Source organism: Podarcis vaucheri (assembly GCF_965113315.1).
Source record: "Podarcis vaucheri genome assembly, chromosome: 16".
NCBI classification, from domain to species: domain Eukaryota; kingdom Metazoa; phylum Chordata; class Lepidosauria; order Squamata; family Lacertidae; genus Podarcis; species Podarcis vaucheri.
Window position 1 is genome coordinate 22,808,745 of NC_138754.1, and position 25,257 is coordinate 22,834,001.

General features: G+C 45.7%; 1 protein-coding gene and 1 long non-coding RNA gene across 5 annotated transcripts; one reads left to right on the plus strand and one right to left on the minus strand.

The window, feature by feature from the left end:
- On the plus strand, positions 1 to 25,054 carry HSPB8 (heat shock protein family B (small) member 8). 3 transcript variants are annotated; one of them, XM_082203512.1, is made up of 4 exons: positions 1 to 387; positions 12,610 to 13,037; positions 21,080 to 21,143; positions 24,770 to 25,054. In XM_082203512.1, exons 2-4 carry the CDS (start codon positions 12,650 to 12,652, stop codon positions 24,927 to 24,929), a joined length of 612 nt encoding a protein of 203 aa, XP_082059638.1. In that variant the 5' UTR covers positions 1 to 387; positions 12,610 to 12,649; the 3' UTR covers positions 24,930 to 25,054. The 3 variants fall into 3 exon arrangements, with proteins under 3 accessions (XP_082059638.1, XP_082059637.1, XP_082059639.1); XM_082203511.1 differs by lacking the exon at positions 1 to 387 and adding an exon at positions 12,136 to 12,493; XM_082203513.1 differs by lacking the exon at positions 1 to 387 and adding an exon at positions 12,136 to 12,420.
- LOC309521186 lies at positions 576 to 11,540 on the minus strand. Of its 2 annotated transcripts, none has more exons than XR_014214539.1 (2): positions 11,158 to 11,540; positions 576 to 2,143 (listed from the first exon to the last, which is right to left on the minus strand). It is a non-coding gene; the product is annotated as an uncharacterized lncRNA (long non-coding RNA). The 2 variants fall into 2 exon arrangements; XR_014214540.1 differs by having other exon boundaries at positions 11,153 to 11,540.
- Positions 25,055 to 25,257: the final 203 nt, after the last annotated feature.

Below are 25,257 nucleotides of genomic sequence, written 5' to 3' on the forward strand. Positions count from 1 at the left end.
TCCGGAGAGAGCGCTGGGCTTGAGCCAAGGCCATCTCTGCTGGGGGAAAAAACCAAGCAAAAATAAAACGAACCACCTCCAAGCTCCTTTTCCTAGGGCCTCTCCAGATAGCATTCCTGGCGCATTGCCTCGCTCCACCTCTGCCCAGTGTGAGAACACTGCTTTGCTGTGTGGCTGCCTGCCCAGGGAAGCCAGGGACACGGCTGAAAGCTTTTTCTATCTGCATTGCTGAACTGTCAAGAGGAGTAGGGGACTGGCTGGTGCACGTCTGATTCAGCACTGAAGGCGCCATTGCTCAGTTGCGAAGGGAACGCCCCAGAGCCTACTTCAGTGACTAGGCACTGCCTGTCATCCTTTGGAGACCTTTCCAGACAGAGGCTTCTGTGGGTAAGAGACTACTAGGGAGCCAGGGAGGGGGGAAGGAAGACTTGATGCTTTGAGCTATGGGAGGGGTCATGCTTTCAAACTGCTTATGTGGATGTCTGAGTTTAGATCTCCTGCGTGTATTTCAGACCTCCAGTCCCGGTGGGATTTAGCCTGGGAGAGCAAACCACACAGATAAACAGAGCATCACATGCTCATTTAAAGGTTTATTGTGCCTGCACCAAGTTTTAGACTTTCCTGGGGCGGGTTTCGCAGTGTTAGGGCTATTGCAACGAAAGCAACAAAAATGTCCCATTTTGCCTTGAAGGTTAACAACTATATTCTTCTAGCACGAGCTTTTGTGCACCGGAATAAGGCGCCACAAGGCTCTTCGTCTCTGAAGTGCTGTTACTGGTTGGCAGATTCTCTCTCTACACCTGTGTGTGAGAGAGAAAGTGGGTTAAGAAATGCCAGAGATAAGAGTAACTTCAAGGCATGTTTCTGTGAAGCTCAAATGTCTCCTAGTTTATTGCAGTGACCTTTCACAACAGCTGTTATTGGTGAGAACGCACAATGCCTCCAGCCTTGTCGGTATTTTTGCAGGAGGGATTCAAGAGTATGCTGCAACTTTTGGTTGGTGCAATTAAAAGGCATGAAGAGCTTTGTCGCCCTGGCATGACATAATCACTTTTTGAAAAAGTGTGGTTAGGAATGCATCGAAATGGATGGACAAAAGGCTGATTGGGAAATAAATCGGAGCAAATGTTCCGTATTGACTGGCCGTAACAGTGTTAGCAGTAAAGACAACCCTGCTCTCAACTGAGTCCTAGATTAGTTAAATCAAACTTGCCAATTAATTCAGGTGCAGCAGGTTTCATGTCAGCAGAAGAGTATCGTTATTTCACAGGTTTCTGAATGTTAGGTGTAAGCCTGTTAACAAATCTTCCCTCATGACTTTCTTCTTTATATGTTGGTATCTTGGTTCAGATAAGCCTTTCTCTGCACATTGCCATGCTGATTAAAGCCATAGGCCCTGTCTGAGGTTTTGATGATGAAATAATTATTTAACCTTGCAGCACAGGATTCCTGTGCGTGATACCCAGAAGTATGTCTTACTAGCATCAGTGGGGCTTATTCCCACATATATAGGATTGCAATCTTGATCCCCAGAAGCACAATACATTTGAAACAGGATCATTCCCCCTTTAAACAGTCATGGCTTCCCTCCCAAAGGCACCTCAAAAGTGAAGTTTGTTAATGGTGCTGAGAGTTGTTGGAGACCCCTTTTCCCCTCAGTCCCCTGGGAAAAGGAATTGACTGTTAAACCACTCTGGCAACAGTAGTTCTGTGAGGGGAATAGGGGGTCTCCTAGCAACTCTCAGCAACCTTTACAAACTACACTTCCCAAGATTCTTTGAGGGAAGCCATGGCTGTTTAAAGTGGTGTGATACTGCTTTAAAGGTGCAGTGCATATATGGTTGTAGTTTGGATTAACATGTTGTCCAGACCCGGGCTCATGGTTTAGCTCTCTCCAGATTAGCCATTAGTTGTAACCATGGTTTTCCTGCTACTGTGAAGAGAAGGTTCTCTTGTTTTTTCACAATCAGGTGGTATATGCATATTGTTAAACAAATAAATCATGACATTAAAGTGCTAGGCCACATGGCTGCAACCACCATCTTCTTTATCCCTGATGAAGGATGGGTGAAATAACATCAGTTTCTGTTTTCTGCTTCTCATTTCTCCAGTCTTCAGTTCAGTTCTGTACTTCTCAGTTAGCCTTTTTTTTAAAAAAAGAAGAAGAAAAGGTCATGAAAATTCATCAGCATTTTTGCGTGAACATCCTAACAAACACTTTTTTGTATGCAGTGGCTCTTGAGGAACATATTTTTTGCAAAGCAATCTCCCCTGATATAATGTGTTACTGTATGTCATATGCATTTTTATGGAGACTACCCTAGTATAGGCATTTTTGTACACACTTCTCGGCTAGAGAACTGCATCGAAAACTTCTAAAAAGTGCAAATTCTGAAGGATGCCTGTGTTTTAGTTTGTCTATTGTTCCAGGAAGTGCAAATTAGGTAGGGCTTAAATGCAAACTGCATGGAATTTCTTCCCCATCCCTTACCCTTACGCCTCTGGGCCCTGACATACATATCCGAGGCAGGTCCCAGAAGCACTGGGTTCAAGGAAGATAATCACGCCAGGGTCTGTAGATAGCCATGGGGCTCAAGGAGTGTGTTGCATCTGCACAGCTGCCTACCCTTCTCAGCTGCCACTGCCCATCCTCATCTGCCACTGTTTAACCTCTGTGGGGAGGGCACTTTGCCCAGGTCCCTCTCAAAAAACTGGCAACGGCCTTGGCAGGGGAAGGAGGGAGAGGCGACCAGAGCGACCACCTGTCAGAGGAAAGGACGCAGCAAACCAAAATGGAGAGAAGAGCAGATGGAAGGAACCAACTTCTTGTTTCATTCCTGCCAAGGGGAAGGGCGGGCAGGCGGGAGTCTCGTCTGTGTGGCTATGCCATACAGGCGATTTGCTGAGTGACTCTCAATGGGATAATGAGGTGTGGTGGCGTTAAGTGCCAGATGGAGATTTGCTAAGGAGGCAAAGAGTGTTAGGACTTCTAGCAAAGGGGCGGTTCGACTAGATGACCCCTGGAGGTACCATCCAACTCTATGATTCTGCCTTGCTATGTTTCAGGTCTGAGCTGGATAGCTACCAAACACAGGACCTTGGCTTGCTATGTATTCTTATTGATTTAGGGGGGGGGACAACTGCCCCTCCCTGCCCCCCCCCAGCTACACCCATGTCATGAGTGCCCTTGAACTCTGATCATGGGTCTTGTGTGCCAGGATGCAGGGCTATTTTTTCTAGAAAAAGAGGTGTGTGTGTGTTTGTGTAGAAAGCAGCGTAATGTATAAAGGTGACATTTACATTCATTGCCCCACTCACTTTTTTTCCTGCGGCCCAGCCCACCATGGTCATGTGGCTTGCCATTTGTGCTGCATATAGGCCTAAGGCTGTATCATCCCACATAACAACAACAACAACAACAACAACAACAACAACCATCTGGCTGGGTTTTCCTAGCTACCCTAGGTGGCTTCCAGCAAAATATTAAAATCGCAGTAAAACATCAAACATTAATAGCTTCCCTGAACCAGCCTTCAGATGTCTTCTAAAAGTCAGGTAGTTGTTTATTTCCTTGACATCTGATGGGAGGGCGTTCCACACGGCGGGCGCCACTACCAGCCCTCCGCCTGGTTCCCTGTAACCTCACTTCTCGCAGGGAGGGAACCGCCAGAAAGCCCTCAGCGCTGGATCTCAGTGTCTGGGCAGAACGATGGGGGTGGAGACGCTCCTTCAGTCCCGGCTCTCCCCACCCCGAAGAAATCTGGCGAAGTGTCGTTTGTTGACCGTTTAAAGTCGTGTACTTAGTTAAACATGGAGTGCAAATGAGACCACACTGGCCAGGATTTCAGGTGACAGTCTCACCCTACCTGCAGATGCCGTTCGGGATCGAACCTGCAAATGCAGACGCTTTCCCATGAAGAGGTGGCCCTTCTGCTAGAATAAGATTTCTAAATTCGCAACCCAGGCTTGCTGCATGCAGACTGCTTAACCCTTCCCATCCCACAGAACACCGTTTGTTTGTTTGTTTGTTTGTTTGTTTGTTTGGTCCATTGCCCTATCCCCATAGATCTCAGGGCGGTTCACAACATAAAATCACAATATATATTTTTTAAAACCCAGAAGATGCATAATAAAAATAAAAACGACAACCCAATAATACACACACCCCCATTCCAAAACACATTTAAAAGGGCATCGGATGTCAATCGGCCCAAGGCCTGGTTAAAGAGGAACATTTTCACCTGGTAAAGGTAAAGGACCCCTGACAGTTAAGTCCAGTCACGAACGACTCTGGGGTTGCGGCACTCAACTCACTTTACTAGCCATGGGAGCCGACGTTTGTGCGCAGACAGTTTTTCTGGGTCATGTGGCCAGCATGACTAAGCCGCTTCTGGCGAAACCAGAGCAGCACATGGAAACGCTGTTTACCTTGCCGCCGGAGTGGTACCTATTTATCTACTTGCACTTTGACGTGCTTTCAAACTGCCAGGTTGGCAGGAGCTGGGACCGAGCAACAGGAGCTCACCCCATCGCGGGGATTCGAACCGCCGACCTTCCGATCGGCAAGCCCTGGTCTCAGTGGTTTAGACCACAGCGCCACCCGCGTCCCTTTCATCTGGTACCTAAAGGTATATCATGAAGGCGTCGGCCAAACCTCCCTGGGGAGAGCATTACACTAAAGAAAAAGCCCGTTTTCATGTTGCCACCCTCCTAAAGTAAATCTCCCACTGCTCTATCTTCCAGCAAAAAAAAAAAAAAAGAGGGAAAAGTGCTATAATTAGTCTTACAACAGAAAGAATACTGCTTCATTGGAGACTGTGGCATCTTTTAGGATATATAGATTTATTTATACATACTGTATAATAATAATAATAATTTATTATTACTACCCCGCCCATCTGGCTGAGTTTCCCCAGCCACTCTGGGCGGCTCCCAATCAAGTGTTAAAAACAATACAGCATTAAATATTAAAAACTTCCCTAAACAGGGCTGCCTTCAGATGTCTTTTAAAGATAGGATAGCTGCTTATTTCCTTCACATCTGAAGGGAGGGCGTTCCACAGGGCGGGCGCCACCACCAAGAAGGCCCTCTGCCTGTTTCCCTGTAACCTCACGTCTCCTCTGTGCTGGATCTCAGTGTCCGGGCTGAACAACCTGGGTATAAGATGGAGGGGCTCACAGCATTAACACCCCAACAGATCTTGCTTCTCCATTAGTCACAGCTCTGGATTCAGGACAGAACAAGCCGGTCTCTGTGTCTCCAGCTCCCAACCTGATTCCAGCTCAGTCACTCACATTCCTATGGCTACTGTTCTCCTTCCTAGCGGCTAGGACAGGGCCAGGTGGAGGGAATGTCCACCCATTAGCCCGGAGGGCATCGTTCCTTAGGAATGGCTCTTGCAACCTAGCCTACTCTTTGGGGCTGCTGATGAGGGCACTTTTAAGTGGTCAGCTGAGGTCGTGGTCTTACAATGGAACTTCTCCCCAGTCAAAATCTGGCTGCTTTAAAGGAAGTAAAAAATAAAAATGTCAGGGGATATGATTGCAGACCTCCTGCATCACAGGACACTCTTTGGCCCTTGTTCCTAGCCAGCTGTGTTGTGGATTCGGAGGACAGGGAAACACTGGTGGTTGCCTAGCAACAGCAACGAGAAACATACCCCATTCTCTTCCAGGCCAGCCCTAAGAGGGTTGGGAGGGTGCCCTGCGGTCGCTAGGCAACAGCAAAAGGCTTCAGTTCCATCACCAACCTTTTGAGATGGAACTAATTTGGAATATACAGGGATTGAGCACTCCATAATCAAGGGGTGTATAAATTTTATGAAATGAAAGAGGATTAAAAACCAAGATTAAAATTTGCGTCCTCCGCCTAGTTGGCGAGACCAACTTTGCAGAGCGTAGAATGGCTGAGTTTTGAGTTCAGAGGGATTCAGTGCTGCCTCTTTTTAGGCCTCAGGCAGAATTGGGAGTGCCTAGTTCCCTACTATAAACAGTAATTATCTCACGTGTGATGTAATGTTAGGCAGATTGGATTCAGACTGTGGATAGCAAGCATGCATGCCTTAAGTCTCCAGGGGTGGTCGAACTACGGAGATCTTGTTAAACTCAACTGAGTCAGGAATGGTATTTCCTTTTATCATCTGTGACGGATGTCTTCTAGAGCCTCCCAACTTTAGGTATTTATTATACCCCACCCTTCAACAAGATTTACATGTAAGCTGCTGTTCACTCAGTCTCGTCTCTCTCTCTCTCTCTCTCTCTCTCTCTCTCTCACACACACACACACACACACACACACACACACACCACTAGCAAAATACAGTGGTACCTTGGGTTACATACACTTCAGGTTACATATGCTTCAGGTTACATACTCCGCTAACCCAGAAATAGTGCTTCAAGTTAAGAACTTTGCTTCAGGATGAGAACAGAAATCGGGCTCCGGTCGCCCGGCAGCAGCAGGAGGCCCCATTAGCTAAAGTGGTGCTTCAGGTTAAGAACAGTTTCAGGTTAAGAATGGATCTCCGGAACAAATTAAGTACTTAACCTGAGGTACCACTGTATGTAGTATGGATTTGACTACAGTCATACCTCGGGTTGCGAACGCTGTGGGCTGCGCGTTTTCGGGTTACAGAATGAGTTACTTCCGGTTTTCGGCACATGTGCAGAAGAGCTAAATCGTGCTTTGCGCATGCGCAGAAGCGCCAAAACATGTCACGCGCATGCGCAGACGCAGCGCTGCGGATTGCGGACGTGCCTCCTGGATGGATCACATTCGCAACCCGAGATTACACTGTACAGTTTTAGCCTAGAATATACAGTTGCTTACTTCAGAGCCCAATCGGACTTAATTCCCTCTATTTCCAGTGTTGGAGCTATGACAGCTGTTGTTTATGTTGTCAAAAACACAGCACCCAGGCACAAGATGGGAGCATCAGCAAGCTTGGGGAAATCTTGAGACTCTGCAGAAGTACCCCAAAAAACCAGCTTATCCCGAAGGTTCATCCTTCCCAGTTACTCCACCAGCTCCAGACTTTTCCTTAGATACCTGCTGTCAACACCTGCTGACAGCAGGACTCTCCCTTTGGGTGCTGACTCAGGCTCAGTCAATTTCGCACATGTGGTGAGACATAATCTGCTTTCTAAACTGCTCAAACCAGAATGCATATTTCATTGAAAGCGAGCAGTTTGTATAGACCTTAAGTAAAGACACAGAGCTTCTGCAGTTTCGGTATTCTGTCCCAGGCTGCCTGTACACCATACACTTAAAACTAAGAATTCTGGAAACTAAAGCTTGTTTCTAGGTGCCAGGAATTCAGTCACCACACAGAACATGGCCCTTTTAACTCATTTTTATTTACCTGCTCTTCACCCTAAGGTCCCACGGCAGGTTACAACATTTAAAACACATTTTAAAAACAGTTTAAAACACTCCACTCTGCAATATTTTGTTCTGAGTGAGCCCTTCCCCTATTTTTCTATAATAATATCAAGTGTCTTTATTGCCAGGGTGGATAAAAATCAATGATTTTTTAAAAAATCAGATTCTTTTATTTAAATCAGATTTTTTTTTTATTTAAATTGGATTTTTAAAATAAAGTGCTTTTGGAGGAAAAATCTTTCTAAAGATAGTTTTCTATTTAAGTTACATTATAATCCAAAGGCTATTCACCAGGAAATAAGGATTTGCTTTAAATTTTGCATGCGTGCTAAAACTCAGTCTAAGTTTTTTGGGGTTTTTTAATTGTTTAACCACATCGGTTAACAAACATGGATCCATATGCTATAATGTTATTGTCTTAGTTGAATAAATAGTTTAAATTGTTATTAAGGATATGATTGTTTTTCTCCTTCCAATAAAAGTACAGCAGAAAAGTTGCCCAAATATAAACAGTTAACTTATTGAACCTCACAATAATTTCATAATTATCCGTCTATGTATTTCTAATAATATAATCAAATCAGAATTTTTTGTGAAAACTACTCTGAAAATTTATAATTCCAAAAATGAAACCTTCCTCTGGTTGTAAATATTAAGATTATACCAGCAAGAATGAGTCTTTCTGTAAAAAAAAAATGTTTTAAATCAAATCCACCCTGTTTATCGTAACCTCATGCATTTCGTTCATCTCATTCATGGAGAAAATCTAAGGTTTTAATCCTCCACATTTCTAGTTAAGAAGAGTTCTCGGGTGATGGGTGATATGAACGCCTCCTGCTGAGACCCCTTATTGCTGCTGCCAGTCAGTCATCAGGGCTTGACAAGATGGGCTGATTCAACCTCAGGCAACACCATACGACCCTAAAAAGTAGGCTATCACCTGCAAATAAGGTTGCCAACTTTTAAAAGCGGTGCTTTAAAAACAGCCTTGGCACTCGGTGCCATAAATAGACATTCCTACACCTGAGACAAGCTCTCTGAACTCTTCACCCCCTTCGGCCGGAACCAACGCTGGGTTAAGGCACACAGTCATGGGCTTTTTAAAGATATTACTGAAGAAATGGTGCTTAGGCAAGACTGCTCCTGTTGAGAGGTGCTTGCAAATAACTCCTGCTGGCTGCTGTCACTGTGTGATGTCATGTGCCCCCCCCCATTTTATCCTTTTTGACAAAGCTGAATGTGCTACGCTGGGTTAGGCTGCGGATGTGGCCTGCTGCCCTGACTAAGCCTCCGAGAAAGCTGACGTCTAGCTTTTGTAATCTACTATCTGGAAAGCTTTATATATTTAGTAGGCTCATTTTGCTTTCTTCATCCAAGGAGATCAGGGAGGCTTAAACCCTTTTAGAACCAGAGAGCCACATTCTCTTGTGCGCAAGATTCTGGGGGCCACATGTCTGTTGTGGGCCAGGCCAGGGGCAAAAGTGAGTAGAGCAATGAATGCAGTTTTTACTTTGGTACATTAAACTACCGGTACCTTCTATACACACACCTCTGTGTGTCCTCGACCCAGACAAGCGTGAGGCATTATCAAGACACATTCCAGCCAGGCAAAAACATTTGGGGCATGAAGCAGGACCAGTGCAGGGTATGGCCTGAGGAATATGCTAAGGGACGGATAGAGAGGCATTTGACCCCTAGGCCTGAGGTTCTTAAGTGGATCTTTCCATTGTTATTGTTGTTTAGTTGTTTAGTCGTGTCTGACTCTTCGTGACCCCATGGACCAGAGCACGCCAGGCACCTCTGTCTTCCACTGCCTCCCACAGTTTGGTCAAACTCAAATTCATAGCTTCGAGAACACTGTCCAACCATCTCGTCCTCTGTCATCCCCTTCTCCTTGTGCCCTCCATCTTTCCCAACATCAGGGTCTTTTCCAGGGAGTCTTCTCTTCTCATGAGGTGGCCAAAGTATTGTAGCCTCAGCTTCAGGATCTGTCCTTCCAGTGAGCACTCAGGGCTGATTTCCTTCAGAATGGAGAGGTTTGATCTTCTTGCGTTCTTCCCATAGACATCTTTTATCACAACAACCTTGTGAGGTGGGATAGACTCAAAGATTGTGGCCCAGGGTCTCCCCATAAGCTTCAGGAACACTGAGCGCCAGAGGAATTGTCATAGCTCAGTAGCGCAGCACATGCTTTGGGCTGGGGGAAACTGAAATTCTTACCTTGAATTCCTCTTCCCAGGCTTCCTTGAGGGCATTCCTAGTACAGTGGTACCTCGGTTTTCGAATGTAATCCGTTCCGGAAGTCCATCCGAGTTCCAAAACATTCAAAAACCGAAGCCTCAGAACGAAAAACTCAAAACAGAAGCCGCATTTCCTGTTCAACTTCTGAGGCGCGTTTGAAAACCGAGGCATTTATTTCTGGGTTTTTGGCGTTCAAGTTCCGAAACGTTTGACTATGGAGGCGTTCGAAAACCGAGGTACTACTGTATGCACAAAACAAAGGGCAGACGGATGGGTGGTCAACAGTTTCTTGGGCTAGGAAAAACTCCTTTTTGAAACCCTGAAGAGTCGCTGCCAGTCAGAAGAGACCAGGGCTTGGGGGATCTTCAGCCCTCCAGTTGCTTTTGGACTCCAACTCTCAACAGCCTCAGCAGTCATGGCTAATAGTCAAGAATGATGGGAGCTGTAGTTCAGCAACATCTGGTGGTCCAAAGTTTCCCTCGATAGACGATACTGAGCAAAATGACTGGAGTTGTTCAATGGGTGGAGACTTCAGCCAGGATCTCTTGCATTCTAATCTGACCCTCTAACCACTACTGCACGATGCTGGCTCATCTTTAATTATTCCACACTGAAAGGAAAACATTACATACTGATAATTACAGATATTAAAATAATATTATTACAGCATGATCTTTGATGCCTGTTGCCCCCAGACAGGGTTGCACCCAGGAGAAGTGTCCTCAATGCCTCACCTAGCTGTGTACTTCTTCACACGGTGTGTAATTAACTTGTGGGACTCACTGCCACAAGATGAGGCAATATATTCATTATTATTATTGCATTTATATCCCACCTTTTCCTCCACAGTACTGGGAGGTAGGTTAGACTGGGAGGAAGCAACTGGCCCAAGCCCACCTAGTGAGCTTCATAGCTGAATGGGGGGGGGGGGCAGGGGTTTCAACCTGGTCTCCCAGGTCCTAGTCCAACACTCTAACCACTACACCACTCTGCCTCTGCTGTCATGGCTTCCCCCAAAACATTCCTGAGCACTTTAGTTTCTAATGATGTTGAGAGTTGTCAGGAGACCCCTCACTGAAAAGTGGGTGAATGGCTGATGGTATAAGCACCCCTCAAATTAAAATGACTATATGATGAATGAATTGGGATAATTATAAATAATATAATTATAATAATGAATGTAACCACTCATCATCATCATCATCAATAAATAATAATAGTGGCCATGCTCTTTGTCTTATAACTATCCCAGAACAAATGCCCAATAAACACAGATAAGAGCTCAGCATTGCCCACTTTGATTTGCAGCAGCTCCCCCAGGCCTACCTCAAATCAATCAAAATAAGCTTTACTGTACTAGCCAAAGGCCATGACAAAACCATGCAAACACTGTCAGGAAAAGAAATATCTATATAACTATACAACTGTATATAAAAAGCAGAGCCGCTGCCTGAACCAACCCAATCATAAAATGCAGATGTACGTGTAGATTAGCGACTTCACAAAGCATGCGATATTTTCCTATTTATACCTTACAGTTTACTGCAATTTTGTCCAGGTAGTTCTTCCTGATGCATTAGACAGGGGTCAGCAAACTTTTTCAGCAGGGAGCCAGTCCACTGTCCCTCAGACCTTGTGGGGGGCGGGCGGACTATATTTTGAGAGAAAAATAATGAACGCATTCCTATGCCCCACGTATAACCCAGAGATGAATTTTAAATAAAAGCACACATTCTACTCATGTAAAAACACCAGGCAGGCCCCACAAATAACCCAGAGATGCATTTTAAATAAAAGCACACATTCTACTCATGTAAAAACATGCTGAATCCCGGACTGTCCACAGGCTGGATTTAGAAGGCGATTGGGCCGGATCCAGCCCCCGGGCCTTAGTTTGCCTACCCATGCATTAGCATAACTGAGCAGCCACAGAACCCTTTCCTACCTGGAGATGCCAGGGATTAAACCTGGGAGCTTCGTCCATGCAAAGCAGGTCCTCTTCCACTGACCCATGGATTTTCCCCAAATAAATATCCATTAGACTGAGTTGCTCCATCTATCTTAGGATTGTCAACATTGACTGGTTCCCCAGGGTTTCAAACCAGGAATCTCTCATAGCCCTACCTGGAGATGGAAACCAGGGATTGGGCCTAGGACCGTCTGCTTGCAAAGTACTGAGCTAAAAGGCTTCCCCCAAAAACATAAGGCAGCTTCCTATGTCCACTTGGCTTTTTAAAGGTCCCACAACAACAAGGCTCTGTTTTCAGGGCAAACCCCCAAAAGGTGATATTAAGAGATGTTCGCAGAGGAACAGGCCTGACACCCCAAACTAATAATAGCCGCCTTGCCTGCTTTATGTTAAGAGGGAAGGAAGCAAGGAGGTGAGAGGAGGTGGGGCTGGTGAGAGAGGCTGTCTAAACTTGGCTCTCCATTGGGGCTTGTCTGTCCCGCTGGGGTGAAGTCAGCTGTTTCAGCCCAGATTCTCCAGGGCTGTTTCACCCTCTCCAAAAATACGGCTTTGCAGGGCACGCATTGCAACACCAGCAGCAGCACTAAAGCGCTTATAAATAGAGGGCAAGCAGCTGCCTAGAACTTCAGAGAAGTTTCGCGGCTCTTACGAAAGAGGTTTATTTAAGCTCCTGTGTGAGCAACAGGAGGGAGAGGGAGTTTTTTAATCAGGAGAGCGCAGCAGCCAGGTGCGTTTGCTTTTCAACCTTGCGGCCAAAGGATTGCTCGTCTCCTCTCTGGAATTCAAAAGCAAACAGGAGCTCCTCTGGTTCATTTCTCAGCGTTGAAGAGGTGCTTTCTCATTTAAGATTTGCGGACGCAAACATTTTCATTTTGGGTGCTTTAAAAGCGGGGAAGTATCCAGGTATCGATCGAACCAGCACCTTTGAAGCTGAAATTTCACATACAGCACGAGTGATATTTTTGGGTCCTGAACCAAATTCAATCAAGTTATCTTTCTTGGATTTTTCTCTCCCTTAGTCTCTGACTCTTCTCGGCTCCGACTCAGAAGAAACTTGTCATGGCTGACAGCCAGATCCCCTTCTCATGCCATTATCCCGGCCGGCACCGGACCCTTCGAGACACGTTCCGGGAACCCAGCTTGTCTTCGCGGCTTCTGGACGATGACTTTGGCCTGTCCTCCTTTCCCACAGGCCTGACCTCAGACTGGCCGGACTGGGCCCGCTCCCGACTGGGTCCAGCGTGGCCGGGGTCGCTGAGGTCCCGGACCACTGGCCTATCCCCGCCAGGATATGGCCCCAGATTTGGGGAGTACACAGAAGGTCCGGCCTTTGGGGGCAGCCCTCCCCCCTTTTCCGGGGAGCCGTGGAAAGTGTGTGTCAACGTGCAGAGCTTTAAACCCGAGGAACTGACGGTGAAAACCAAGGACGGTTATGTGGAAGTCTCAGGTGAGTGATGGGGAAATTAAGCAGAGGGCTGTCATTTTGGATTTGGGGGTGGGAAGGCATGGTACATGTCAGAGCAAGCATTCGAAACATGTGTAAGACTTAAGAACCCATCTTCACTACCCAGTTAAGGCAGTGTCATCGCATCTTATTTATTATTTGTTTTATTGCATCTATATTATCCCACCTTTCCCCCCTCATGGAGACGTACGTGATTCTTCGCTTCCTTCTTTAACCTCCACAACAACCCTGTGAGGTAGGTGAGGCTTAAGAGGCAGTGACAGGCCCAAGGTTACCTAGTGAGCAACAGAGCCAAGGGAGGATTTGAACCTGGGTCTCCCAGGTCATAGTCTGACACTCTAACCACTAAATCACTGACTTTGCAGTCATGGCATCCCCCAAAGAATCACGAGAACTGTAGTTTTTAATGGTGTTGAGAGTTGTTTGGAGATTCCTATTCCTCTCGGAGAGCTGCAATTTCCAGAGTGGCTAGAGAAACCTAGCCAGATGGACAGGGTATTATTATTATTATTATTATTATTATTATTTATTATTATTTATTTGAGGTCCCTGAGAAGAGTGGTTGACTGTTGAACCATGCTGGGAATTGTAGTTTTGTGAGGGGAATGGGGTCTCCTAACAACTTTCAGCACCCTTAACAAACTGCCTAGGATTTTTTGGGGGGTGGGGGAAGAAATATATGTTGCTGATTGAACAGCCTTCACTATCTCCAGAAAGCACCTATGGTGATTCATTTTATAATCTCCAAATTCACTGAAATTCAATTCCCGTTTGAAGATGGGGAGGCGGGGAAACTAATCAACCAAAGCCTCTTTTTTTCATCGCCCCAACCAGGGGGGGAAAATGAATTAATGTGCTTTAATAGGATTTTCTGGGATCTGTGCATTAATACTGTAATAATAATATAACAGGCTTCCTCAACCTCGGCCCTCCAGATGTTTTGAGACCACAATTCCCATCATCCCTGACCACTGGTCCTGCTAGCTAGGGATCTTGGGAGTTGTAGGCCAAAAACATCCGGAGGGCTGAGGTTGAGGAAGTCTGATATAATAATAAAAAATTACTATTTATATGCTACCCATCTGATATTAAAGTATCTATATACCACCCACGCCTATAAAATACCTAGGTGATGTGTAAGAATGTAGAGGAATGCAGTGAAGCCTAAAGGAGTGTTGAAAACAATGCAGAATGATCACTAACGTGACTGGCTCTTTATAAGAATAATTCAACAGCTGCAAAGACATGAACAAGGGTCTTCAAGAGACAACGTTGAAAGCGAGGAGGCCTCTGCTTTCCGCAGTATGGGGTTAGTGACATTCAATCCCCGACATCTAGTTGAAGCCTGTCAGGCTTCTGAGACAGGGAGAATGAAAGCAAAGTGCGTCATTTGATTCCTGGCCGGTTGCCATATGTGTGAACTGCTTGTTTTTGAGATGCCTTCTGTTTGGAGTTCTGTGGTTCCTAGGAAGCTGGTTTATACTGAGTCAGACCATTGGTCCACCTTGCTCACTACTGTCTACACTGGCTGGCAGAGGTTCTCCAGGGTTTCAGGCAAGGGATCTCTCCCAGCCCTCGCTAGGGATGCTAGGGATTGAACCTGGAACCTTCTGCATGCAAAGCAGATGCTCTACCACTGTGCTACATCCCTTCCCTGATATAAAAGGAGCATAGGAAGCCATCTTGTACAAAGTCAAGCCATTAATCCATCTAGCTCAATACTGTCTACATTGAGAAGGAGCAGTTATTGGGGGTTTCAGGCAATGAGTATTTCCCAGTCCCAGGAATCCAACCTGTGCTTTTCTGCATGCAAAGCAACTGCCCTAACCACTGAGCTATGGCACTTCCCCAGTAGTGTTTTGTTTTTGTTTTTAAATCTGAAGCTGCCCAGCCTCGCTCGATGGTTTAGTCCAGGGGTCTGCAACACGCAGCTCCGGAGCCACATGTGGCTCTTTTACACCTTTGCCGCGGCTCTGGGGCGGATACTAGCGAGGGGAGGAGGCGCATTGTGCGCCCCGACACTCCCCACTGTGGCGGGCACTGTACTGGCTGTGACGTCACATGGGGGCGGTGTGTGCATTAGTCACGCACCGTCCCGATGTCACCTTCCCGCCCGCCCGGCCGCTACATTGTAAGGGGCATGTACGCTGGTCACTGTTTTGAAGGGGAGTGAAGAACACACACACAAAAAGGTAATTTGTTAATTTAACGTTTATTTCTATGAGGAGGAGTAATTCTGAGGGGTCAAACAAAGAAATAATAAAAAGTGACAAAAAAGTTATTTTTATAATGACAAGTTTTGCGGCTCCCAGTTGTTTTTTCTTCGGAAACGGGTCTAAGTGGCTCTTTTTGTCTTAAAGGTTGCAGACCCCTGGTTTAGTCATCAACATGCATGTCTGAACCAGTTCTAAGATTCCCCCATCCACAGTGCATGTAAATTATACACTAGATCATATTAGCTGGGGCTGAGGCAAGTTGTGGTCCAAAACAATATGGAAGGCATCAGATGATGGTGATGATTAGATTGATGCCACGTATATGACAAAATGACTTGTTCTAAGTGGTTTGCAAATATGAAGCCAATCCATAATTTAAATTTGCGCACACACACACACAATCACATTAAAGCATCCTCAGTTAAAATAGTCAATAAAACAATTTGGAAGCATTACAGTTAATACAGTTTTTAAAAAGAAAAGAGAAGAAAACAGTTACAATGATAAAATCACAAGTTCAGCTCAGGGGAACGCTTCCCTAAACAGGAGTGCCTTCAGGAGCCAGCAGAATGCCAATAGTGATGGGGCCTCTCATATTTCAGCAGGTGTCTCCAGTGAAAAAGCCTGCCTCTGTGTTACCACACACCACTAGTCATTGGCTGGAGAAAGCTGGTCTAATCAGTTTGGCACTGGAATGTGCGTAACACTGTACATGCATTCACCATCCCCATGCGATGCCATGTGCTATGACAGCACACAGATGCCCACTCAAAGCAAGAGATATCTGGGGTCGAAGTATTCCTGCATTTATTTTTAAGTTGGGGACATCCCTTAGCTCACTTCCAGACAATCTCTTTATGAGCATTCATCGTGATTGGTTTTCAGGGAGGTTAGACAAAGCAGGCTATTTGATGACCATCGTATTGACCATATGGTGTTCTCCTACAAATCACGGCCATCGTACACCCTTCTCTCAGTTTGGATTTCCTCATACCAGGGGCACTCCAAAAAGGAGAAGAGGGTATTTTAAAAAATCCAGATTGAAGGAGGAGAAGGTGTGTGAAGACAGTGATTTAGAGGAGAAATGTCATACAGACAACGGAGAATACACAGAGGTACAGGAAACTGGCTATCAACATTGAACGACAGTATGGACGAACCTTGAATCTCACCCGCAAATAGCAGCCATCTGGGAGATCTGCTGTGTACAAACTATACTTTTAAAACGCACTTGAAGCGCATCCTTTCCCTCAAAGAATTCTGGGCAGTTTAAGAGTTGCTGGGAATTTTAACTCTGTGAGGGGTGGAACTACAGTGCCCGTCATTCTCTGAGGAAAGGAATGTGTTTTGAATGCCTTTTAAAGTATAGTGTGCAAACAGTTTTAATCAGGTTGTTGATGGATGACAATCTCTGTCTCTCTCTCCCTACATTATTCTGCACATCAGCAGGTGGTTAATGGATAATCACAGGGCTGGTCAGGGATCCGGCCTGCCTAGAATAAATACCCATGTTCTGTGTGGTGACTGAAATCCATGCTGAATGTACTGAGGCCATTTTCACGCTATACATTTAAAATGCTATGATACCACTTTCACTGCTTCCCCCCAAAGAATTCTGGGAGTTGCAGTCTGTTCAGGGTGCTGAGAGTTGTCAAGAGACCCTTATTCCCTTCCCGGAACTATAATTCCCAGAGTTGCCCAGGAAGGAGGAATGGCTGAGGCGACCCAGTCAGATGGGCAGCATATAAATAACCAATTGTTGTTGTTAAACCACTCTGGGAATTGTAGCTCTGCAAGGGGGAAAGGGGGTCTCCTCTCAGCACCCTTAGCGAACAACAGCTCCCAGAATTCTTTGGGGGAAGCTGAGGATGTTTAAAATGTCGCCATAGTGCTTTAAATGTGCGGTATGAATGTGGCCTAGGGAGAGAATGTCAGCAGCAGCAGCTGTTTCTCCAGAGCCGTATCTGAGGTGGATTCGCTCCTGCTGAGGCTCTTGCTAGTTCACCCAGAAGCTGTTGGGAATGACGGCAGAGACAACCTGTCTGCCATGAGGGCAGTCTGTGGGTAGACTCTTGCCAGGGAATTCCATTCCGTAGAGATTTTCTGAGCGTCTTTACGGCAGTGCCTCAGACAGCAGCTGTTCCTGGCGATGCTGGAGCCTCATGTATAAAACGATGTACAGCATAGAGAAAAGTTTGTCTCCCTCTCTGGTAACACTGAAACCCAGAGGAATCCAATGAAGCTGAATGCTGGAAGATTCAGGACATATTTATTTCATAAAATCATTGCTTGATTGTTGGGTTTAAAAAGCACCTCAAAGTGGTTTACAGAAAGATAAAATTCATGCCAGCGTTTCTGAGAATCTGGGTAGGCTTGTCTAAACAAGAATGTGTTTAGCAGGCGCTGAAAGACAGAAGAAATGGCTTCTTTGTACAGCATATAGTTGAACTACAGAACTCGCTCCCACAGGAACTTGGATTTGTTAAAAGACTTTTGGACCAATTCATGGAGAAGTATCTCATTGGCTAGTAGCCACGAACCTATCCTCCAATCCTATGCTTAGCACAAAGGCTGCAACCAGATTCATGGCTTCAAATGAGAGTTGCCCACTAGTGAAATGTGATCAGAAGCAAAACAGGGAGCAAATATGAAGATACAGTGGTACCTCGGGTTAAGTACTTAATTCGTTCCGGAGGTCCGTACTTAACCTGAAACTGTTCTTAACCTGGAGCACCACTTTAGCTAATGGGGCCTCCTGCTGCTGCCGTGCTGCCGGAGCCCGATTTCTGTTCTCATCCTGAAGCAAAGTTCTTAACCCGAGGTACTATTTCTGGGTTAGCGGAGTCTGTAACCTGAAGCGTATGTAACCCGAGGTACCACTGTACTTGGTTGTGTCTAGTGCTAATCCTACTCATTGTAGACTCATTGCCATTAATGAACATGACCAATTTAGGTCCATTCATCTCCATAGTTCTACTCATAGTAAAATTTAGTTGGCTTTTCTTTATACAGTTGTACCTTAGTTCTCAAGCTTAATCTGTTCCAGGAGTCCATTTGACTCCTGAAACCATTCGAAAACCAAGGCACGGCTTCCGATTGGCTGCAGGAGCTTCCTGCACTCAAGCAGAAGCCGCGTCTGACGTTCAGCTTCCTAAAAACATTTGCAAACCAGAACACTTACTTCTGGGTTTGCAGTGTTCAGGAGCAGATTTGTTTGACAACTAAGCCATTTGGGAACCAAGGTACCACTGTATATGTATTTAATACAGAGATATACCACCCCACCTTGGTATCTCGCTACCATTCAGTAGCTAGGAGAAAACAATCCAGGTGCAAGGATTGGCCAGGTCAAAAATAGACGCAGCAGCTGAACAGGATATCAGTAACGTCCACAGTAACTGGAGCACAGCATGTTTTTAAATCACTGCTGGGTACTGCCCTGGCTGGCAAAGACCTGCATCTCCCCTCCCTTATTATTAACCTGTAGATAGAGTTTTAAAACATTCCTGTTCAGCCCATGCATTTGGTGTCTGAGCGTAATAAAAATCTCATTGGATCAGGCCAAAGGTCCATCCTGTTCTCACAGTGGCCAGTCTCATGCCTCTTTGGAAACCCACAAGTAGGTCCTGGGTGCAACATCACCTCTCCCCACTTGTGATTCCCAAAAATAGGGTACCCTGCCTCTGACAGTGAAGGTAGAACACAGCCATTATGGTTAGGTAAAGGTAAAGGGACCCCTGACCATTAGGTCAAGTCATGGCTGACTCTGGGGTTGCGGCGCTCATCTTGCTTTATTGGCCGAGGGAGCCGGCGTACAGCTTCCGGGTCATGTGACCAGCATGACTAAGCCGCTTCTGGCGAACCAGAGCAGCGCACAGAAATGCCATTTGCCTTCCCGCTGGAGTGGTACCTATTTATCTACTTGCACTTTGACGTGCTTTCGAACTGCTAGGTGGGCAGGAGCAGGGACCGAGCAAGGGGAGCTCACCCCATCGCGGGGATTCGAACCACCAACCTTCTGATCGGCAAGTCCTAGGCTCTGTGGTTTAACCCACAGCATCATGGTTAGCAGTCAACAATAACTGTATCCTCCAGGAATTTGTCTAATCCTCATTTAAACGCGCCCAATTCGGCAGCCATCCCTGCCTCTTATGAGAATGAATCCCGTTCTGGCGGGAAGGTAAATGGTGTTTTTGTCCGCTGCTCTGGTTTGCCAGAAGCAGCTTAGTCATGTTGGCCACGTGACCTGAAAGCTGTATGCCGGCTCCCTCGGCCAATAAAGCGAGATGAGCGCCGCAACCCCAGAGTCATCTGTCACTGGACTTAAATGTCAGGGGTCCTTTACTTTTACCTTTTTATGTTATATAATGCGGTAAGAAAAGGGGGGGAGAATGGCAACATTGTGGGAGAAGGGTGGGAAGTCAGCTTTTAAATTTGAATTATTGTATTTTTCCATGTATACAACTATATTTTTTCCTAAATTTTTCAAGTTTAAAATAAGGGGTTGTCTTATACAGGGATAGTGCATAGTGCATTTTCTTAATTTTGAGTCCCAAAAAATAGGGTGTGTCTTATACACAGGGGTGTCTTGTACATGGAAAAATACGGTAATTTGAAGTTAATTTGTTGACAGTTTTGAAAAATTAATAAAAACTAATGAGCAAAAAAAAACATTAATTTAGTTTGAGAATATTTGGCTTTTTAATATATTATATAGATATATGATATCAGAGAGAGAGAGAGAGAGAGAGAGAGAGAGAGAGAGTTTATATTTCACTGTTTGTCACCCTGGGCTCCTTTGGAAGAAATGGGATCAACATTTAGTAGTTAAAATAATAAATAATCCTGCCTTGCTTCAGGGCAGAGGAGTTCAGCTTGCATCCCATGCTATTTACGCCCCATGTTATCCCACTGTTTATTTTATTTATACAATCATAGGCCACCCTATAACCCAAGATCTCTGGGCAGTTTATTTTTGTTTGTTTCTCAAGATTTGTAGTAAAACCTGAAAGCAGTTTACTATATATATATATATATATATATATATATATATATATGGATTAAACAATATTGCAACAGCAAAATGCCTTCATTGTAGTTTAACAAATCGCTTTTTTTAAAAAGCCATGACACAGAACAGAGGGAAAGAAACTTTACAGGGACAAATCAATTTTTAACAAGTAAGGGCAGAGGAAGGAAACCCCACAGAGCTGAAATTGTGTAAAGTCATAACATTATTTAGAAGGCAACAGTAAAAAAAATAAAAAATGTCCTAACTCAACATGAGGTGAGATTGAGAGAGGCTGCAGATGCACCATACATTTAAAGAACACACCACACACAAAAAAAAATCCTGGGAATTTACAGAGCTACAATTCCCAGCACCCTTAACAAACTACAGTTCCCATGATTCTTTGGGAGGAAACCATGACTGCTTAAAGTGGGATGTTACAGCTTTAAATGCAGATGGAGCTGGTGTAATTGCTAATTGTTTCTTAAAACGTACTGGGTAAGTGGCCCTCTGCGGACTGTGATTTTGATAATTCCATGCTAGATTTGAAAATTATGCTGGTGCTATATGAATGAAAGATCAAGTAGTCCACTGAGACTCCCCTACAATTTTCAGATGGTCTGCTTGGGATGGGGAGTAATGTTTGAGAACTGCTGCTTTAACGCTCCCCCCCCCCCCCAGCAACATGAAATTATAATAACCAGCTGAGTTAACAAACCAGAATGTGTGGCAAGCTTGATGGAAATTTGTTGTGCTGTGGAATTTGTACACCAAAAAAACCCCTCTGTTCTTTGCAGGTAAACATGAAGAACAACAGGTGGAAGGCGGAATTGTATCCAAAAACTTTACCAAGAAAATCCAGTAAGTATTTCACAGCTTCGTTTCCCAGGGAAATGGGTGGCACTGTGGTCTAAACCACTGAGCCTCTTGGGCTTTCCAATCAGAAGGTCAGCGGTTTGAATCCGCATGACGAGGTGAGCTCCCGTCGCTCTGTCCCAGCTCCTGCCAACCTAGCAGTTAGAAAGCACACCAGTGCAAGTAGATAAATAGGTACTGCTATGGCAGGAAGGTAAACAGCGTTTCCGTGCGCTCTGCTTTCCGTCATAGTGTTCCGTTGCGCCAGAAGCGGTTTAGTCATGCTGACCACATGACCCGGAAAGCTGTCTGTGGACAAACGCCGGCTCCCTCGGCCTGAAAGTAAGATGAGTGCCACACCTCAAAGTCACCTTTGACTGGAATTTACCATCCTGGGGTCCTTTACCTTACCTTACCAGGGAACTTCTAAATACGTCTGGGGAAAGTATATCTCTGCCTGGGTCCAGTGCTATCGATCAGCCAAGTCAATGAGCCAAGGTCTCCAGCATCTCAGAAGGGTTCCTCATGACTCAGCTCTGCTGCCACTTACCTCCCTCCTCACTGGGCACCTAGATTTCATAGATCTATAGGACGGGGCATTCGATTTGGGGCAAATTAAAAGGGGGTGGGTCATGCTGATTGGGCCTGATGGGAGCTGGAGTTCAACAACGACTTAGCCACAAGTTTCCAACCCTGAGCCAACTCCAAATCCAGATGTTTGGGATTACAACTCCCATCGATAGGGTTGCCAGACCTCCAGGGCTGACCTGAAGTCTCCAGGTTTTTCCTGGCCCCCTCCAGGTGGCAGAGAGAGGGCTTGAATCTCTGGCTGGGAATGCCTTCAAAGCAGGAGCAAACTAATATGAGTGCACCTTGCAAGCTTAAGCCTGGCAGAAGCAAACTACAAATGATTACATAGACTTTCCTCCTCCTCCCCTCTCCCAATTAACCTCTGTCTCCAGAGATCAGTGGTGGGAGAGATTGCAGAGGAAGAATCACCAGGGCCTGTCACCGTGACATCACCAGAGACTGCCAGTAGGTCCATAGATGTCAACGTTTCCCTTTTTTAAACGGAAATTCCCTTATTCTGAATAGGATTCCTCGCAAGAAAAGGGAAAAGTTAGAATCATAGAATCATAGAGTTGGAATAGACCACAAGGGCCATCGAGTCCAACCCCCTGCCAAGCAGGAAACACCATCAGAGCACTCCTGACATATGGTTGTCAAGCCTCTGCTTAAAGACCTCCAAAGAAGGAGACTCCACCACACTCCTTGGCAGCAAATTCCACTGTCGAACAGTTGACAGCTCAGGTCAACAGGTTTGGGCCCTAAAATCTCTGGGTCTGGGATGATCCTGACCTGACAACCTCAGCCAGCCAGCATGCTCCAAAACATCTGAAGGGCACTAAATTAGTGGAAACCTGTTTTTAACAGAAAAAATAAATACAGTGGTACCTCAGGTTAAGTACTTAATTCGTTCCGGAGGTCCGTTCTTAACCTGAAACTGTTCTTAACATGAAGCACCACTTTAGCTAATGGGGCCTCCTGCTGCCGCCGCGCTGCCGCTGCACGATTTCTGTTCTCATCCTGAAGCAAAGTTCTTAACCCGAGGTACTATTTCTGGGTTAGGGGAGTCTGTAACTTGAAGCGTATGTAACCCGAGGTACCACTGTAAATGGTTGTCTTTAGGTTAACTTCTCTGAACACTAGTTTGATCAGGGTCAGCTGTTAGGAATGCTGAATGTATCGTATGCTCTGGATTTCAAGGATATGGGCTCCCTGCCTTGAACCGACATTCAGGCTTTCCCCTTCCTTGCTTGGCGGGATTTTATTACAGGCAAGCAGATTGAAAGCCTCTCCTCACTTGCTCACTGACTCTTTGACCTCTGCCCATCGCGCTCCTGGAACCTTTTCCTGTAAAGATGATACAGGGCTCTCTAGGTGCCAGTAAGGCTGGAGCAATGTTGACCTTTCCTCCCGGCTGACAGCAGCATGGTCACTCTCATGGCTATCTTGTGCTGATGCTCTGAGCTGATAGGCATTTTGAGGAGCCCCCAGGCTGTCTGGAGACAGAGGTTAATTGGGGAGGAGGACAGACCCCTCCAAACACTGGAGTAGGGGCGTTCTGCACATTCATGGAAATCTTTGGCTGTTCCCCACCCCTCACAGGACAAGGTGTCATTTGGCCAGAGCTCCACGCTATGGGTCAGTAGTTCCCAAAGCAGGTGGCACTGCCCCCGGGCAGCTTGGGGGGTGCTAAGAAGTCAGAGGGCAGCAGTAGGGAGGTACCAGAGGTATAAATGACCATCAGATTCTTTGAGGGGAAGCTGCGACTGTTTGAAGTGGTATGATACCACTTTATAGGCACGGTGCAGAAGAGGCCTCCGTGTAGACAATACTGAGCTACGTGGATTTCCCAGGAGCCTTTGGGGGAAGCCTAGATTGCTTAAAGTTGTATCATACTGCTTTCAATGGATGGTTCAGGTAGGGCTTTGAGCTCAGTCCTGGAGTTGCTTTGCAAAGCTGCTTCTTCATGTCTATTTTAGAATCTATGCCTCATCATGCTCTCGGGCCCTCATTGTTTACTTTTAAGCGATGAGTCATGCTCCGGAACTTTCTCTGCCATTAAGAAAAAAATAGCAGCAGGGGACTGCAGGTCACAAAGAGTAGAAGAATCTTCTCCAGGTTTACCATCTCGCTGAGAACCCAACTAGGCCATGGTTGGCCTGTCTCTTGAGTTTCACAAGAGCTCCTTATTTGGGCATGCTTCTTTCCTGCTTGCAACGGCCAAAGTTTACTTTGATGTGCTTGTACTCAGCTTAAACGAAGGCATCCAGCCAAACCGGCTTGCCAAAGAATTTGCACAGATTTAACACAAAGCCTGTATTACAATACAACACCCCTTTTTAAAAAAAATGGGGGGAAAGCAAGAAAAGCGAGCATAATCCCTCTCCTAAGCCTTTTCCCTTCTAAACTCTCCCACCACAAATTTAAAACCTGTTTAAAGCACATAGCGTCCTTCACAGAATCCTGGGAGGTGTTGCTTTTACCCAATTGCAAAGCTACAATTCCCAAATTCTTAACTACAGTTCCCAGGATCTTTTTTTTTGGGGGGGGGGGTCATGTCCTTTCAATGTAGGGTGTGTACCCAGTTAACATTTAAGGCCAAATGATTAGCTACCAGCAATGCCTAATTCATTCATTGTTAGTTGTGTGGGTTAGTGGTAAGTATGTCAGACCAGGGAGACCAAGGTTCAAATCCCTCACCCAGCCTAGCCTACTCACAGGGTTGTTGCGGAGTTTAGACCATGAGGAGAACCACATGACCACCTTGAGCTCCTCAGAGAAAGAGGTGGGAAATAAATGCAGTATATACATGCAATATATGATGAAGAAGAAAATTAATTATTAGAATTTACATGCTGCCTTCAGATTATTTATCTGTTTGATGTCTGGTGACAGGGCGTTCCACAGGGCGGGCGCCACTACCGAGAAGACCCTGTTACTTAGTTCCCAGTGACATCACTTCTCGCAGTGAGGGAACCACCAGAAGTCCCTCAGAGATGGATCTCGGTGTCTGGGCTGAATGATAATGTGTGTGTTATTTATGAATCATTATGTTCCCTCCCTAGGCTTCCTGGAGAAGTGGATCCCGTCACAGTTTTCGCATCCTTGTCACCAGAGGGGCTGCTGATCATTGAGGCTCCTCAGATACCTCCTTACATCCAGTACGGAGATGGCAGCTATGGTAATGAAATACCTCTGGAGAACCAAGAAGCAACTTGTGCCTGAAGGATGTCCCATCTAGAAGTTCCCAGCTCCCTTCATCCCCACCCCCTGTTTCTCTCCCTACATGCATTTGCCACTTGATGTTGTACATTTTTTTTTCTTATAAAGAGCATTTTTCCTCCTCAAAACATTCTGCTGCTTCCTCCCAGTATTCCAATCAGATCAGTGTGTGGCTTTCGTATCAGTGGCCTTTTAAAATCACATGACCCAGGTCCTTGCCACGAGTAGGGCATTCCTCTCTAGGCAGCCACATGTCAGTGGTAGGCGGGGCAAGAAATGCTAATTTTAACTTTGTGTGGCCAGATAGTTTCTGCACACACAAACACCCCTC